This window comes from Sorex araneus, chromosome 4 (assembly GCF_027595985.1).
Source record: "Sorex araneus isolate mSorAra2 chromosome 4, mSorAra2.pri, whole genome shotgun sequence".
NCBI classification, from domain to species: Eukaryota; Metazoa; Chordata; class Mammalia; order Eulipotyphla; family Soricidae; genus Sorex; species Sorex araneus.
The window spans coordinates 52,659,296-52,674,093 of record NC_073305.1 but is presented as its reverse complement, the minus strand read 5'-3'; the positions used below and the strand labels follow the sequence as shown (position 1 = coordinate 52,674,093).

Genomic DNA, 14,798 nt, shown 5'->3' with positions numbered 1-14,798 from the left:
AAGAGACAGTAGAAATCAAAGTCTTTCCCTTTCCTTCTCTTCTTTTCTCCCTTTCCTTCTCTTCCTTTCCCCTCTTCCCTCTCTCCCTTCTCTCTTTCCTTTCTTCCTTCCTCCCTTTTATTTCTTCTTTTTCCCTCTCTCTTTCTCTTTGTTTTTAGATTTAATTGTATCCTGCTCTCCTAATATTTTATACAAGAACTAGTACATGTATTTTATCTGTTCATCGTTTAATCTTCTAGTTGACACTAGAATATTGGTGGTACAGTTTAAGGTAATTATCATATGACTGTTAATATATTTTGTCCATACGACCAACATGTTGGAGATCATTATTCCATTAGTAGAATTTTCAAATTATGAAAATAAATTTTGTGTAAAGGGAATTTTGGTGTTTGTACAAAGTTTATATTTATATATATGTGTATATATATTTATATATATGTGTGTATAGGATGTGTAAGTGGATGGGTGAACTTGTAAAATCTTAGCCAGTGATTTAAGTTCCTGCCTGTAAATATCTTGTGGATAATTCAGGCTTGTTTGAATATTATTTTTATGCTAGCATTTAGACCTTAAAACATAATTTTCTTTTTTCTCTTCTTTTCAGAATCCCCTCAGCCTCTTGGCTTACTTGAGCATGAGAGTGACTTGAGACAGCAACAGCAAGATGCCTCTAACTCGGGCATTGCTGATATCCATAAGCTGTTTAATTGGTTGTCCGAAACACTAGCAAATGCACGCCATTCTGATGCAACCCTGACAGACACAGTCAACAAAGCCTTAGGCTTGAACACTGATGATTCCTACGAAGAACTGAGACAAAAATATGAGTATGAATTGAACTCTACTCAAGATAAGAAGGAATATGAGCCACTTACTTGCGGAAAAATTGAAAATGTACATTTTAAGGGTACTCAGAGTCCCTTGCTAGAAGTTGATACATCATCTTTAAAGTATCCTGTTGCTGTTTGTACCAGTGAAGTAGGAGGTGACTCTACACTACACTTGAATGAAGTAAGTGTAGATCTTAATTATCATTATTCATTTATGTGAATGTGTGAAATGCTCTTGTGAATGTGGATGTGCATTAGTATTTAACTTCTTCCCAAAAAAAGGGAGACATGAATTTTTTTCTTTTCCGGCTTTTTTGGGGTCACACCTGGCAATGCACAGGGGCCACTCCTGGCTCTGCACTCAGGAATTACCCCTGGCGGTGCTCAGGGGACCATATGGGATGCTGGGAATCGAACTCGGGTCGGCCGGGTGCAAGGCAAACGCCCTACCCGCTGTGCTATCTCTCCAGCCCCAAGAGACATGAATTTTTTTTTTAGTTTTTTAATAGTGAATCACCATGTTTGCATTTCAGTCATACAATGATCATTTACCTATCTCTCCACCAGTTCCCATTCTCCTCCACCAATGTTCCCAATAAACCTCCCACCACCCACACCCCATCTCCCACCACCCCACCCCACTTCTGCGGCAGAGCATTTCTTTTTGTTCTCTCTTCTTTTGGGTGTTGTAGTGTAGTTTGCAATAGAGGTATTGAGTGGCCATCGTATTTGGTCTATAGTCTACTATCGGCATGCATCTTTCAACCTGAATGGGTCCTCCCCAAATCCTTTACTTGGTGTTCCCTTCTCTATCTGAGCTGCCTTTTCCTCCAGCATGTGAGGCCAGTTTCTAAGCTGTGGAACAGACCCCGTTTTCCTTATCTCTACTACTCTTGGGTGTTAGGGGAGACATGAATTTCAAGAAGTGTCTTTCTAGGATAATAATGTAGAAAGAAATGAATAATAAGTTGTTTTCTTTTTTGCTGTATAGGATTTTGTATATAATTGAGTATTTATCTGTTATCAGAAATTGCTCTTGGGGAGTTAATCCCATGTCAATTTCATAACAAATTTGAATCATCAAAATATTGACCTCTTATGTTTTTGAGCCATACTGGTGGAGCTTAGGGATTACTTCTGGTTTAGTGTTTGGAGGTTCTTTTTGATGGTGCTCAGGGGAGCATGCAGTTCCATATATTGAACCCAGGTCTCCTGCATGCAAAGCCTGCCCACATACTGTTGAGTTATCTGTTTCCAGCATTGTCTTTATTATGGCAGCCACAGAACCCAAAGGTCAATCAGATGATGCTATTGAATTCTATGTACCAGTTTTTAAAAGTTAGGTGCTGTATATTTCTCATACAAATAGGAATGAGAAATGAGTGCTCTTTAGAATTCTTATGGTGATTTTAATCTGACAGGCATTTGGTTTATTTATAATGATAAAATACTGATCTTGTTCTGCTGTTTTCAAATTTTGGGGGCCATACCTAATAGTACTCAGTGCTTGAATGGTTCATGTGGTGTAAAGTCTAAAATATTTGGTGCTTTGCCCAAACAGTCTATTTACCTCTACTCTAAATCACATTCAAATTATGTTTTCAGGGAAAAAGAATTTATTTTCAGTTAAACCAGCCCAGTTTTTTTTGGTAGGGCAATATGGTCTCATTGATTGAACCCAGGGCTTCTGCATGCAAAGCATGCACTCCAGCTTGTTGAACTATATTGCTGGCTCAAAACCTTTTTTCTAGTACTGGGGGTTGAACCCAACGTCTTACATATACAAGGCAGGTTCTCTACTGTTGAGCTACATCCCTAGTCCAGAAGTATCATTTTTAACTGATGCTTGAGTATTCTAAACTTGACCTTGTTCGTTTTACTCATTTATAATGTTTAGATCAGAGTCTGTGACTTTGCTTTGGGAAAATAATTATTCTTAACATAAAATTAATTGGAAATAAAACTTGAATATGTACTCTTAATTTTTAGGATCCAAGTTTAATTAATATGAATAATTTTGAAGATTGCAGTGTATGTCCAACTGTTTCCATTGAACATGGAATCCATAAACAATCTAAGTCAAATAATGTTGAAGAGACTGAAATACACTGGAAACTTATTCCAATTACAGGTAAGAAGAAGTGTATTGGAGCATATATTGCTTTATTTTACTCAGTATTGGTTTCCTGCAGTGTCAGAGCTTAGTGAGTATAGCAACCCTCTAGTAGTGCTAAGGGGACCAGATGGTATTGGGGCTAGAACTTGGGGCCTCATACATGTGAGATATGTGCTTCAGCTCTTTGAGCTATCTTCCTGGCCCTTGAACAAACAGCTCTTCATAAAAAAGAAAACGGTGTTATAAACTAAAATTAACAGTCCTTCCAGTGACACTGAGGAGAATTTGAAAATATGATGGGTTTCCATGAGGGTTTTTTTTTTCTGCTTTTTGGGTCATGCCCAGCAATGCTCAGGGGTTACTCCTGGCTCTGCACTCAGGAATTACTCCTGGTGATGCTTGGGGGACCATACGGGATGCTGGGGATCTAATCTGGGTCGGTGGCGTGCAAGGCAAACGCCCTACCCACTGTACTATTGCTCCAGTCCCTTCCATGAGTTTTAACACCATTCTTTACTTAGTATCTTAGTAGGGACAACAAGAGGTCTGGAAGTGATGATAGGCACCTGATTTTAGATTATGTGCTAGAGACTTTGACTTAGAAAGGAAATATTTAAAATAAAGAAGTAGTTGGTACAAGATGATTATTCTAATCATGTCTCCTCTAGAGACCTTCCTAATAGATACTCAGAACCATTTGATAACCCTTCTGGGTGAATGGAAAGGGAACCTTACTTTAGGCCAAAAATGGAATTGCTTGAATTTGTTAGCATTTGTAAAAGTTTAGTAGGTATCATTGCTATCTGAAAATATTCTACAAAACTATGTATGCTTTCCCTTAGGAGGGAATACAAGAAGTCCAGAAGACCAGCAGGGAAAATATGGTGAAAAGCAAACATCAGGTGAGAAGGCTTGCTTTTGATTTTCCTCCCAGTATGCCTTCTGAATCGCTACTTGCATTTCTGGTACTCCATCAATAGGGCATTAACTTAAAGTTCTATTAATTACAGATAAGTAGGATGATAACATTTGTATTTTGATTATTAATTGGCTTGTATCAAATATTCATGGCAAAGAATGTCTTCAGAGAGCTTTAACTATTCCTAAAAATTAGTTTTCTTTACCTACAGCAGATTTTATGTGGCATGATGACTTGGAAAGGCTTGGAAAGAATATTTTATTAGTCTACTTCTGCATAATATCCTGAGAAAGTCTTCCTGTATATTTGTTTTTTCATTTGAAATATATGAAGTCAGGGAATTTGTCTTTCTCATTTTGAATATTTTTGACTCATGTCTTCTAAAAGTAATATTAATTTCTGCATATTTGAAACAGAAGGTTAGGATTTTGGATTCTAGAAATATTTACAAATATTACTGATTATCTAGTTGTAATGGTTGCTTAAGACAATTAAAATTTTTTTCACTTTATTAAGGACTTCCCAGAAGTGCTCAGGGCTCCCGAGACCATTCCTGGCAGTGCCTGGCCAGGAGGTACACCAGAAAGTATGCGTCTGGAGGCCAGTTATGCCCTCCAAATACAGTGTATTTGGCTGTCATTGAATATTTTATCTGAAAGTTATCAGTATTTGGTTTTTTTGGTTTGAGTGTGTGTGTGTGTGTGTGTGTGTAATTCTTTCTAATAACAGAAGAGGTTTTGTTTATGCTTCCAAGTATTTGAAGTTGTCTTAATTTCAAATACCACCTATGTAGTTTGTCACTAAAAGGATTAGGATTTTTGAAAATACTTTATTCACCACTAAAAAGTGAATATTGAATGATGGTCATTAGAAAATAGGTATTATGATGGATATTGTCATTTGTGCATTCAATTATTCATTGATAGAAACATTTGTTTTTGGACCACACCCAGTGGTGCTCAGGACTAACTCCTGGCTCTGTGCTCATGTGGACTTGGGACCATAAAGTGTTCTGAGGATCAAACCAGGGTCAGCCTGTGCAAGACAAGCACCCTACCAACTGTACAATCACTACAGCCCTAATGAAAAAAATTTTAAACAATAAAGTTGGGGCCAGGGAGGTTGCTCAAAAGACTGTAGCACATGCTTTACATGAGGGAGTACTACTGGTTCAGTCAGTCCCTAGCACCACAGGGTCCATCTCCTGAGCACTGCTGGGGAGTGAAGGGAGAAGTTGTCTTCAAGCACTGCCACATATAACTCCCAAATAAAATCAAATGATAAAGTTGTTCTTCTTAATAAAATTAAACAGTAAACTTTTGAGCATAATCAGGTGATGATTATTTACATTTTAGAAAGGGATTTGGTTTAGAGTTTTGAATATGGAAAATATCCACATCAGTTTAAATTATATTTCAGCTTATAAAAGTTTATAAAGCTTATAAAAAGGATTGGAGAGATAGTATAGAGATTAGGACATTCCTTGCTTGCAGCTGATTCTGGTTCTATCCCTGGCACCACATGGTACCCCAAGCACCTCAGGATGCAGTCCGTGAGGGTTCCAAGCACACTGCATCCTCAGTGCTGACACATTGGCTCAATTGACTAAGAATCACCAGGAAGGGCCCTCAGGCCTCCTGCACAAACTGGAGAGGCCAAAAGTAAAAAACTCCTTGAAAAAGCATATCTTACACTCACGTCCATAAACTTAGTTTTTTCCTTCTCAGTGAGTTGACTTCTATTATGAATTTCTTAGGAATATTTCCAGATCTTTTTTTAATATGTAGTAAGTCCTGTATTGTATACTTAAGGATATTTTGTATTCCTGAGTCACTACATGGGATTTAAATTTCCTGGTTTATTTCATGTGAATTGCTTTCTGGTTTTATTAATTTTTTTGTTGTTTGTTTATTTGGGAGGGGGCACACTCAGTATTACTTAAGGAGTGCTTAGTCCTGGCTCTGAGCTTAGTGATTACTCCTGGTGGACTCCTATGGGAGATCATCTGGGATGCTGGGTATTAAGTCCCAGGTGAGTCATATGCAAGACAAACTATCAACCCACTGTACTATTGCTGGTTTTATTTCATGCAGAATTTTAATTCTTAGCTTGGTACATTGGAATTTGAGGAAGGGGGCTGGGTATTTTGGATTATTTCTGTGTGCAAGGCATGCATCCTACCCATTGTACATCTCTCTAGCCCTTATATTGGATATTTTGTATTCTGCCATCTTCAGATCTATTGTGGTCTTGTTTCTCTGCTGATAAGTGCCTTTGCAGTAGTTAATGAGGGCAGTGATTCATTGTAACCAACAGGGTGATAGAGAAATGTCATACATTCTAAACTTCTGTTGCAGTAGCTTAAATTTTTTTGAAAATGTATGTGAGAGGTTAGGGGGATAAATCAAGACTTAATTTTGTGTTAAAAAGAAATTCTGCTATATCTATTACATACAAATTTGAAAGGTAATTAGTCATTATTATTTATTATTTTCATTAAATAATTATTCATTATGTCTCGGGGGGGGGGGGTCCTGTTTCTGTTGTTGCTTGAGCCTGGCAGTATTCAGGGTTATACCCAGTAAAACTAAGGTAGTGATATAAAATGGGGATTAAACATAGAGCATGTGCTCTATCATTTGAGCCACACCACATCACTCCATCTTTAAAGTATCATAGTTTAGAAAAACTAGGACTTCTGATATAGAGATACTGTTTAGTGTACTAAAGTAGCAATTTGTTTAAAGAATGATAGATAAGACTTAAAAAATTAAATGACACGATTCATTTCTTTTCTAGTATGAATAGCTATTAAACATACTCTCCCTTTTTTGAAAAGTGACTTTAGGGCACCTTTTATAATTGTAATTTCAGAAACATTGTATGTGAATTCAGGATTTATGAAGGGGAGAAAACATCTTATGGATTGATCTGGTTGTTAAAGAGTCATTGGTACAGTTTCATTCATAACAGCTACCTGAAACAACCTTTTCATCTCAAGTGGGTTAAAAGTGATCATGATTTCTTTTGTAATTATTTCTAAACAAAACACAATTTTGAAAACACTGCCAAAAGTTGCTGTTGCAGCTTGAATCTTTTTTCTTGAACCTTTTTTCCCTGACAAATTGAAGTCCCTAATGTAGAGAAATCCACTAAGCATGTTATTACATAAAATTTTAAAGGCAGATGAAATTAGTTCTTCTGGATCCTGAATGTAACTCTTGGCAATTATTCCCATAGTATTTCAGGGTGACATTCTTTTAAATTGCCTTATATTCAGAATTTTTCATATTAAGAGACTATTGCCATTTTTAAAAAAAAATTTTATTAGTGAATCACCATGAGGTGCAGTTACATACTTACAGACTTTCACGCTTGTGTTTTAGTCATACAATGGTCAAGTACCCATTCCTCCACCAGTGCCCATTTTCCACCACCAGTGGTCCCAGCACCCCTCCCACCATCCCCTATTGCCATATTTTTAACACTTGGAAAAGAACATATGGGTTGAAGAAACTGCTGCAACTCACCATTCAGATTACATGTATATTAAAGTCAAATCTACAACAAAAAGAGGAAGCAGAAATAGATGACTTAACTTATTATGCTAATTGGGCACTTACAAAAAGAGTCAAATAACATTCAAAGTTCTTATTTTAGGTGGCTGAAATCCGAATATCATCCATAAGGAGGGAAAATAGAAAATAGAGTTCATAATAGTATTTGAGTTGCTATCCTACCATCCACTGCACAATTCTAACTATAGTATACTTGACTCTTTGAGTTTTGTTCTCAGATAATGAATGCCTTTTTGTATTGCTCTTCCAATAATGTACTCTTCCTGTATATAGGTATGAAATCACCAGAAGAGCAACTGGTGTGTCTGCCACCACAGGAGACCTTTCCTAATGACCCTCGTGTAATTAGTAGACAGAGAAGTTCTGATTACCAGTTCCCATCCTCTCCATTTACAGACACACTGAAAGGTACCACTGAGGAAGACATGTCAACAGCTCAGGTGGTGAAAGTGGAAGAACAGTGTGTGCCAGCAGCAGAGTCTCCTGCAGTAAGTGAAACCACAGAGAGGACTGTGTTAGGAGAATATGATAACTTTTCTAAGAAGATAGAAGAGATTTTGAAACAAAAGAATGTTTCTTACGTTAGTAGAATTTCCCCACCTATCTTTTCAACACAGAAGATGAGACCACTTTCAGAATTCATATATTCCAAGACTTCCAAAGCTGGTGTACAGGAGTTTGTAGATGGCTTGCATGAGAAACTAAATTCTATAATTATTGAAGAATCAGCCAAGGGTGGGAATTTACCACCAGTCAGTCCTAAAGATTCTGGTACTAGGATAACACTGAATACTTTTGGAAGGCATGTCCTACCAGTTTCTTCAAACAATTTCAACAACAAACAGTTCATCGATCCACTTTATAGTGAAACTTTCAAAGACACCAACTCAAGTGACCAGCATTCCTGTTCAACTTTTGGTTTGACTGAAATAGAAATGAACCAATCACACCATGCCACAGAGCTAATGGTGACTTCTGATCATACTGTACCTGGTGATATTGTTCGGGAACCTATGGAAAAAGAAACAATAAAATCACCCAGTGATGTAAACATTTCTTCCCAACCAGCTTTTTCAAATTTTATAAGTCAGTTAGAACCTGAAGTATTCAACAGTTTAGTTAAAATCATGAAAGATGTCCAGAAAAATACTGTGAAATTTTATATTCATGAAGAAGAAGAGAGTGTGCTCTCTAAAGAAATAAAGGTAATTAAATGAGAAAATAGTAATGCTATATAAATTTGTCTTGCTGGATCTGACCCTCTATAACATGAATTTTTTTTTATTTTAAATGTTTTAATATAGTTTAAAAATTTTTATGAAGATTCCCGTAATTTTATGCAGAATGGAATAAAAGGCTAGTAAATTTAAATCCAGGAACTGTGATCTAAAAAATGTTTAAATTTATAGTGTCATTTTAAAGACCATATATATACATGGACAGATACCTTTACACTATTGAATCAAAGAGTTAAAATGTTTCTTACTTGGGCTCTTACTGGCAAGAGCTAGTTGGGGAATGGAGGTAAGATACTGAGAGGTGAAGGAAATTGTTGATGCTTTCCTCATAGGACTTAATCAAATAGAAACCTAAACTGTCCAGAGATGACCATAATCTTTTGGTGTTTTGTGAAACTTTGTTCATTTCTGGGTTCCATATTTTCACTTTATGAGTATAATGTATCATGACGAATTTATTAAAAATGCCTCATGGCATTTTTTTCTACTGAAGTTAACAGTGGTTTAGGTCCTTCTTGATTTTTGAAACATATACACATGCTATGTTTTTGTTTGTTTTGAATTTTAGTCACCAAGGTTTACAAAACTGTTGTAGAGTTTTGTATATCAAACATTTCAGCCCCACACCCACACCTGAATATACTACGTGGATTTTTATATGTAGGTATACATCCATAAATATATCTAATTTTTAATAATGTAAATCATGACACAGTAGAACAGGTATTATGACACATTTAGTATAGATATGAATAGTTTAATAATAGCCATTCAACGAACTACAGGATTTTAATTCTGTAAGGGAATGGTTTTCAGAATTTTAAAATATCTATTCCTATTTCTGCTAAAATATCTATTCCCAACTTACTGCTTGTTTTGAGGAAGCAGAGATTATAAAAAGTGGCTTATAGCACAAAGAGACCTCAGTCTCACTACTTGACATGTCCTGAGCTTTCATCAGTTTAAGGATCTTAGCTGTCTTTATGTTTATGTATTAGGTGCATGAGCACAAGGAAATAGGGGAAGATGCAAGTTCTCGGTGTGATTTATTAAATTAATTACAGTTTTGTTTTTGAAAGATGAAGCCAGACTTAATAGAAATTTCTGGTTACATGTTTGCTCTGTGTAATTGAATGTAGAGCTTTTCAACATTTTTTTCAGCACAACATAGCATATTCCCAAGCACAATATTCTTGGGCTATGACAGCATGTAATGCTCTGTGCTCAGCATTACTACACATTTTGGTTTTTATTTTTGGTTTGGGGACCACACCCAACTTGGAGGGCTACTTCTGGCTCAGCTCAGGGATCCTCCTGGCGGTACTCAGGAGACGTAGTGCCAGGGATTAAAATCAGTCCTCTGAATTTTAAATTTAAATTCTAATTAAAATTAAAACATGAATGCTTAGTTTGTTGAGCTATCTTTCTGGACCATTACATTTTATTCAGAGGGAAGTAGATTGTTCCACATTTCCCACACACCATGCCACAGAGCTAATGGTGACTTCTGATCATACTGTACCTGGTGATATTGTTTGGGAACGTATAGAAAAAGAAACAATAAAATCACCCAGTGATGTAAACATTTCTTCCCAACCAGCATTGGAAGCTACTCCTGGCTCTGTGCTTAGGGGTTGTTCCCAGTAGAAATCTGAGGACCATCTGGTGCTGGGGATCAAACTGGGGGTGGCTGCATGCAAGGGTAGATGGCTTAACTCCTTTACTGTCTTTGGGGACCCCCCTGTACTTCATTTTTAAACTGTAATACACAGGAAATGCATCTTATGAATGCTGCTTTCAATTCATTTTGGCGTAAAATCATATTTATTCTCTTTGTATTGAAGAAAAGAAAGTTGTTTTTCAGATCTCTTAAATAATCAGATTGAAAGCTTGATGTCAACTGGACAATTTCCAGTAAACATGGTCCAATAGAATAAATACTGAAAGATGTTAAGAGTAAAATCAAACCGTCTAGAGGATGCTACTTTAGGGCTACACAGTACCCTCTTTAGATGTGATTCTTCTAGACTGCTCTCGTGAGAGCGATAAACTTAATTGTGTGGCAAGCTAGATTTAGTTTCATGGCTAACAGCAGTGTCAGTCTTGAGAAATACGTTTCTGTTGTGGAATGAGGATTATAATAACCAGGATCCTGTAGTTTTCTTTAGATTCTGCCAACAGGCTAAAATGCAAGGAAACTTTGCCTGGACTAACTTGTGTCCTTCCAGAGGTACCACCTTACCAGTATGGAGGGAGTGATTGGATGGAAGTCAGTTTTTCTTAATGTAAATTGTAACGTAGCATGACTAAGTAGTTTGTAAATATGATTTTACATGCTGAAGCTCTCTATGAATGATATAGGGACTATTACACTAGATGAACTGTAGTGATATGAAAAGTGCTTTAAACTTGGAAGGAGTGTACAACTACTATTACTGTAATAGCCACTGGCATACCTGGAAAGGAAAATGGGAGTGATGGAATGTTAAAACTTGGGGCTTTTAGTTACCCATAATAAGTAATGGAATTTGATTGAGGGGTTAATCTATTGTTCTTTTTTGGCTTATTTTTTTGTCACTGATTTTTAATACTGTTAATGATAGGATGTCGTTCATACAATATTCCAACATCACACCACCGTCAGTTTTCTCCTCCCTCAACCTAACCCCAGGCTCCCACTATGGTAAGCTCAGTTATGTAGACCACTTCTCAGGCTCTGTTCCTTTTGGCCATTTTTTATTCCCTTAACTTTATTTCTTTATATCCCACATAGGAGAGGGATTATTCTATGTCTGTCCCTCTCCTCTCGTAAAATTCACTCAGCATGGTACTTTCCAGATCCATCCATATAACAGCAAATTGCGTGATTTTGTTTTGTTTTATAGTTGAGTAGCATTTCATTGTAAATATAAACAATCCTTTTTCCTTGATGGTTTTTTCTGTTAGTCCTTTGATTTTTGCTTGACATTAATTGCATAACATTGTAACATTATGACTAACCATTTAAGTTCTTTTATTCTGAAAGACTAGATTTTAATGCTTTTTGTGGTTCCTAGAATATAAGGTATCAATAATTTTCTAGTAGTTGACTACATCTTCTTAGCTTTATATTTCTGATGTTAAATGGATATTTGTAAAGAATTTTTTAATGTTGATTTAGTATTTTTTTTTCTTTAACAGGAATATCTTATAAAATTAGGCAATACAGAATGTCATCCAGAACTATTTTTGGAAAGAAGATCAAAATTAGATAAACTACTGATCATTATTCAAAATGAAGACATTGCAGGTTTCATTCACAAGGTAGATTACTAAGTCAAAACCACTACATACTTGATTATAGAAACTTTTAAGAACCTTCCTCTTTTAGATTAGAGCAATTTATTTTTAGAATATTATATTATAAAATTTAATATGATATTTTAAAGGATATTTTAATCCTTTAAAATATTTTAAAGGAGATAAAAGCTTCAAGGTTGGGATGTTTTTAGAATTTCAGACCTAAATGATCATTCCTTGATTCAGCTTACTTGTACCGCTACAAGATTATACAAGATTGCTTTTACCGCTGCAAAATTTTCAATTGCTTCATTCACTTCACAGACCTTTCCTATTTGTCTAGTCAAACTATCAAGTCTACTACTAATTCCTTGAATGCCAGTGGATCTACTGATTATATTGTTCTCACTGTATTTGTATGTCCTTGCTAGAACTTAATTGTGCTGCTTCTTTTCTTTTTTTTTTTTTTTTTAAAAAAAATGCCCCCTTTCCTTTGAGTAATAGAGGTACCCATTTCCTATGTATGAGTCTCTCAAGTCAACTTAGCCATAGAAATCTTTCTGGTCTCATTAATAGGTGCACACTCTGATCTGAAATGTATTTTTTGTGCTTAGTTTTCCACAGGCTTCAAACTAAGAGCCAGAGTGCATTTTTTTCACTTTTTTCTTTTTTTATTTGGGGGCACATCTGGCAGTACATAGTAGCTATATCTCAGAGACCACTAAGGTAGTGTTTGGGACCATGCAACCCAGATCTATTTATAACACATGAGCTCAGTCACTTCTTTGCGCTATCTCATCAAAGCCCAGAGGGTTTTGCTAGAATTTTTTTTTTAATAGGGTCACACTTAAATCATTACATTATCTGTCCTTAATTCTGTTTTTGTTGTGGTATTTAAATAGGTACCCGGCTTGGTGACTTTAAAGAAACTTTCCTGTGTTAGTTTTGCTGGTGTCGATAGTCTGGATGATGTTAAGAACCACACATACAATGAATTGTTTGTATCTGGAGGCTTTATTGTGTCTGATGAAACCATCCTAAATCCAGAAGTTACCACAATTGGTAAGATGTGTATATTTTTCTAATTTTTCCTAATCTCTCACTCATGCTTGTTAATCACAGATAACTATAGTAATTTCTGTCATTTTCTTGAGCTTTTATTGCCTAAAATTTATTTCCCATTATTTAGTCTTTTTAAATAGTCTTCTAAATATGGTATAAAACAAGGCTATCTGTACTTTCTATACTCAGATAGGATTACTTCTGGTTTGTTATATATTATTTATGTGTAGATGTTATCTTGTTAAATCTAAAAGAAAATATGTAGTGGGGGTGCATGGAAAAGAGCTCAAAGGATAGGAGCAAATTTTGCATGTGGGAGTTACATGTTCAGTCCTGGGTATCACGTGTCCATCAAGCACCTACCAGGAAGACCCCCTAAACACTGCTGATTATAGCTCAAGAAAACAACAAAAATTAAGCCCCTGTCTCCACCAGAAGAGAAAAAGTAATACATAGGAAAATCGGTGTTTTTACATCTTAAATAGTAAGCATTTGTTCTTTGAACACATATTGTAAGTTCAGCTATATAGTGACTGTTACTTATTGAATTAAAATATTGTTTTTAACAGAGAGCCTTAAAAAATTTTTAATATTCCTTGAAGAACTTAGTACTCCAGAAGGAAAATGGCAGTGGAAAATCCATTGTAAATTTCAGAAAAAACTAAAGGAACTAGGCAGGTAAGATTTGAAAAAAATAATGATCGTTGATTTTATTGTTTTGGGGTTTTAGGGGTCCACACCTGCCTATGCTCAAGGTTGCTCCTGGCTCTGAGCTTGGGGATCACTCCTGTTGGGGCTCAGGGGTCATAAGGGATGCCAGGGATTTGAATAACCTGGGTTGGCCATGTGCAAACCAAGTACCCTATCCACTGTACTATTCGTCCCCTAATTGTAAAGTCACTGTCATCCCGTTGCTCATCGATTTGTTCGAGCGGGCACCAGTAACGTCTCTCATTGTGAGATTTATTTGTTACTGTTTTTGGCATATCCAATATGCCACAGGTAGCTTGCCAGGCTCTGCTGTGCGGGCACAATATTCTCGGTAGCTTGCCGGGCTCTCCGAGAGGGGTGGAGGAATCGAACACGGATCGGCGAATGCCGTACTGCTGTGCTATTGCTCCAGCCGGTAATTTGTAAAGTCAAGTCACAAAATTTCTTCACGTTTTTTTGGTTTTATAGATACTGCTCAGTTTCACAGATGTCCTTAGCCAGCCATAATGGAATGTATATAGTGGATTATTCTATCCTGTTTGGAAGTGGCATTCTTTTTTAGGAAGGTAGATTTTTACTGTTCTAGTTTTGTATATATAGGTAAAATTGGTTTTCTCACATACTGAGACAAATATTTATCTACTCAGGGTAAGTGGATTTGTGATTAAGACACCCATTTATATTGAGTGCTTGTCACATTTAAAAGCCTTTTTTCTCTGTAGAGTACTAGTCAGTCACTTGAGAGATTCCAGAATATCCCAAACTCTTCTGATTAGGCTTTTCTTATAATATCTTGTAAATGCAAGACATTTTTTCTTGTAGCATCTATTTACATTGCATGATACACACTTTAGGAAATTCAGGTTTACATTATTTTAAAATTTTAATAAAAAAAACTTATAGTAATTCTCTAAGGTCTTATCTTTATTGAACAGGTAATCGTGAGTTTTGTGCATCTGGGTATGGAAGGAAGTAACTTAGAGAGCTTTTTTTTTTTTTTTAATTATTTTTTTTGGGGGGGGCATACCCTGCAATGCTCAGGGCTTACTCTTGGCTCTGTAC

The 14,798-nt window shown here is 36.1% G+C and overlaps 1 protein-coding gene across 7 annotated transcripts in view; it reads left to right on the top strand.

Moving 5' to 3' along the window:
• Window positions 1-14,798, top strand: part of TASOR (transcription activation suppressor) — a 67,777-nt gene that overhangs the window by 48,327 nt on the left and 4,652 nt on the right. For 4 of the 7 annotated variants that reach the window (XM_055134519.1, XM_055134518.1, XM_055134523.1 and 1 more), the window contains 7 exons: window positions 608-1,014; window positions 2,823-2,964; window positions 3,792-3,851; window positions 7,720-8,651; window positions 11,865-11,987; window positions 12,866-13,025; window positions 13,595-13,703. In XM_055134519.1, the coding sequence (XP_054990494.1) occupies window positions 608-1,014; window positions 2,823-2,964; window positions 3,792-3,851; window positions 7,720-8,651; window positions 11,865-11,987; window positions 12,866-13,025; window positions 13,595-13,703 (1,933 nt within the window). The remainder of the gene's footprint in view (window positions 1-607; window positions 1,015-2,822; window positions 2,965-3,791; window positions 3,852-7,719; window positions 8,652-11,864; window positions 11,988-12,865; window positions 13,026-13,594; window positions 13,704-14,798) is intronic. The other 3 variants (XM_055134521.1, XM_055134520.1, XM_055134524.1) reach the window with 1 other exon arrangement.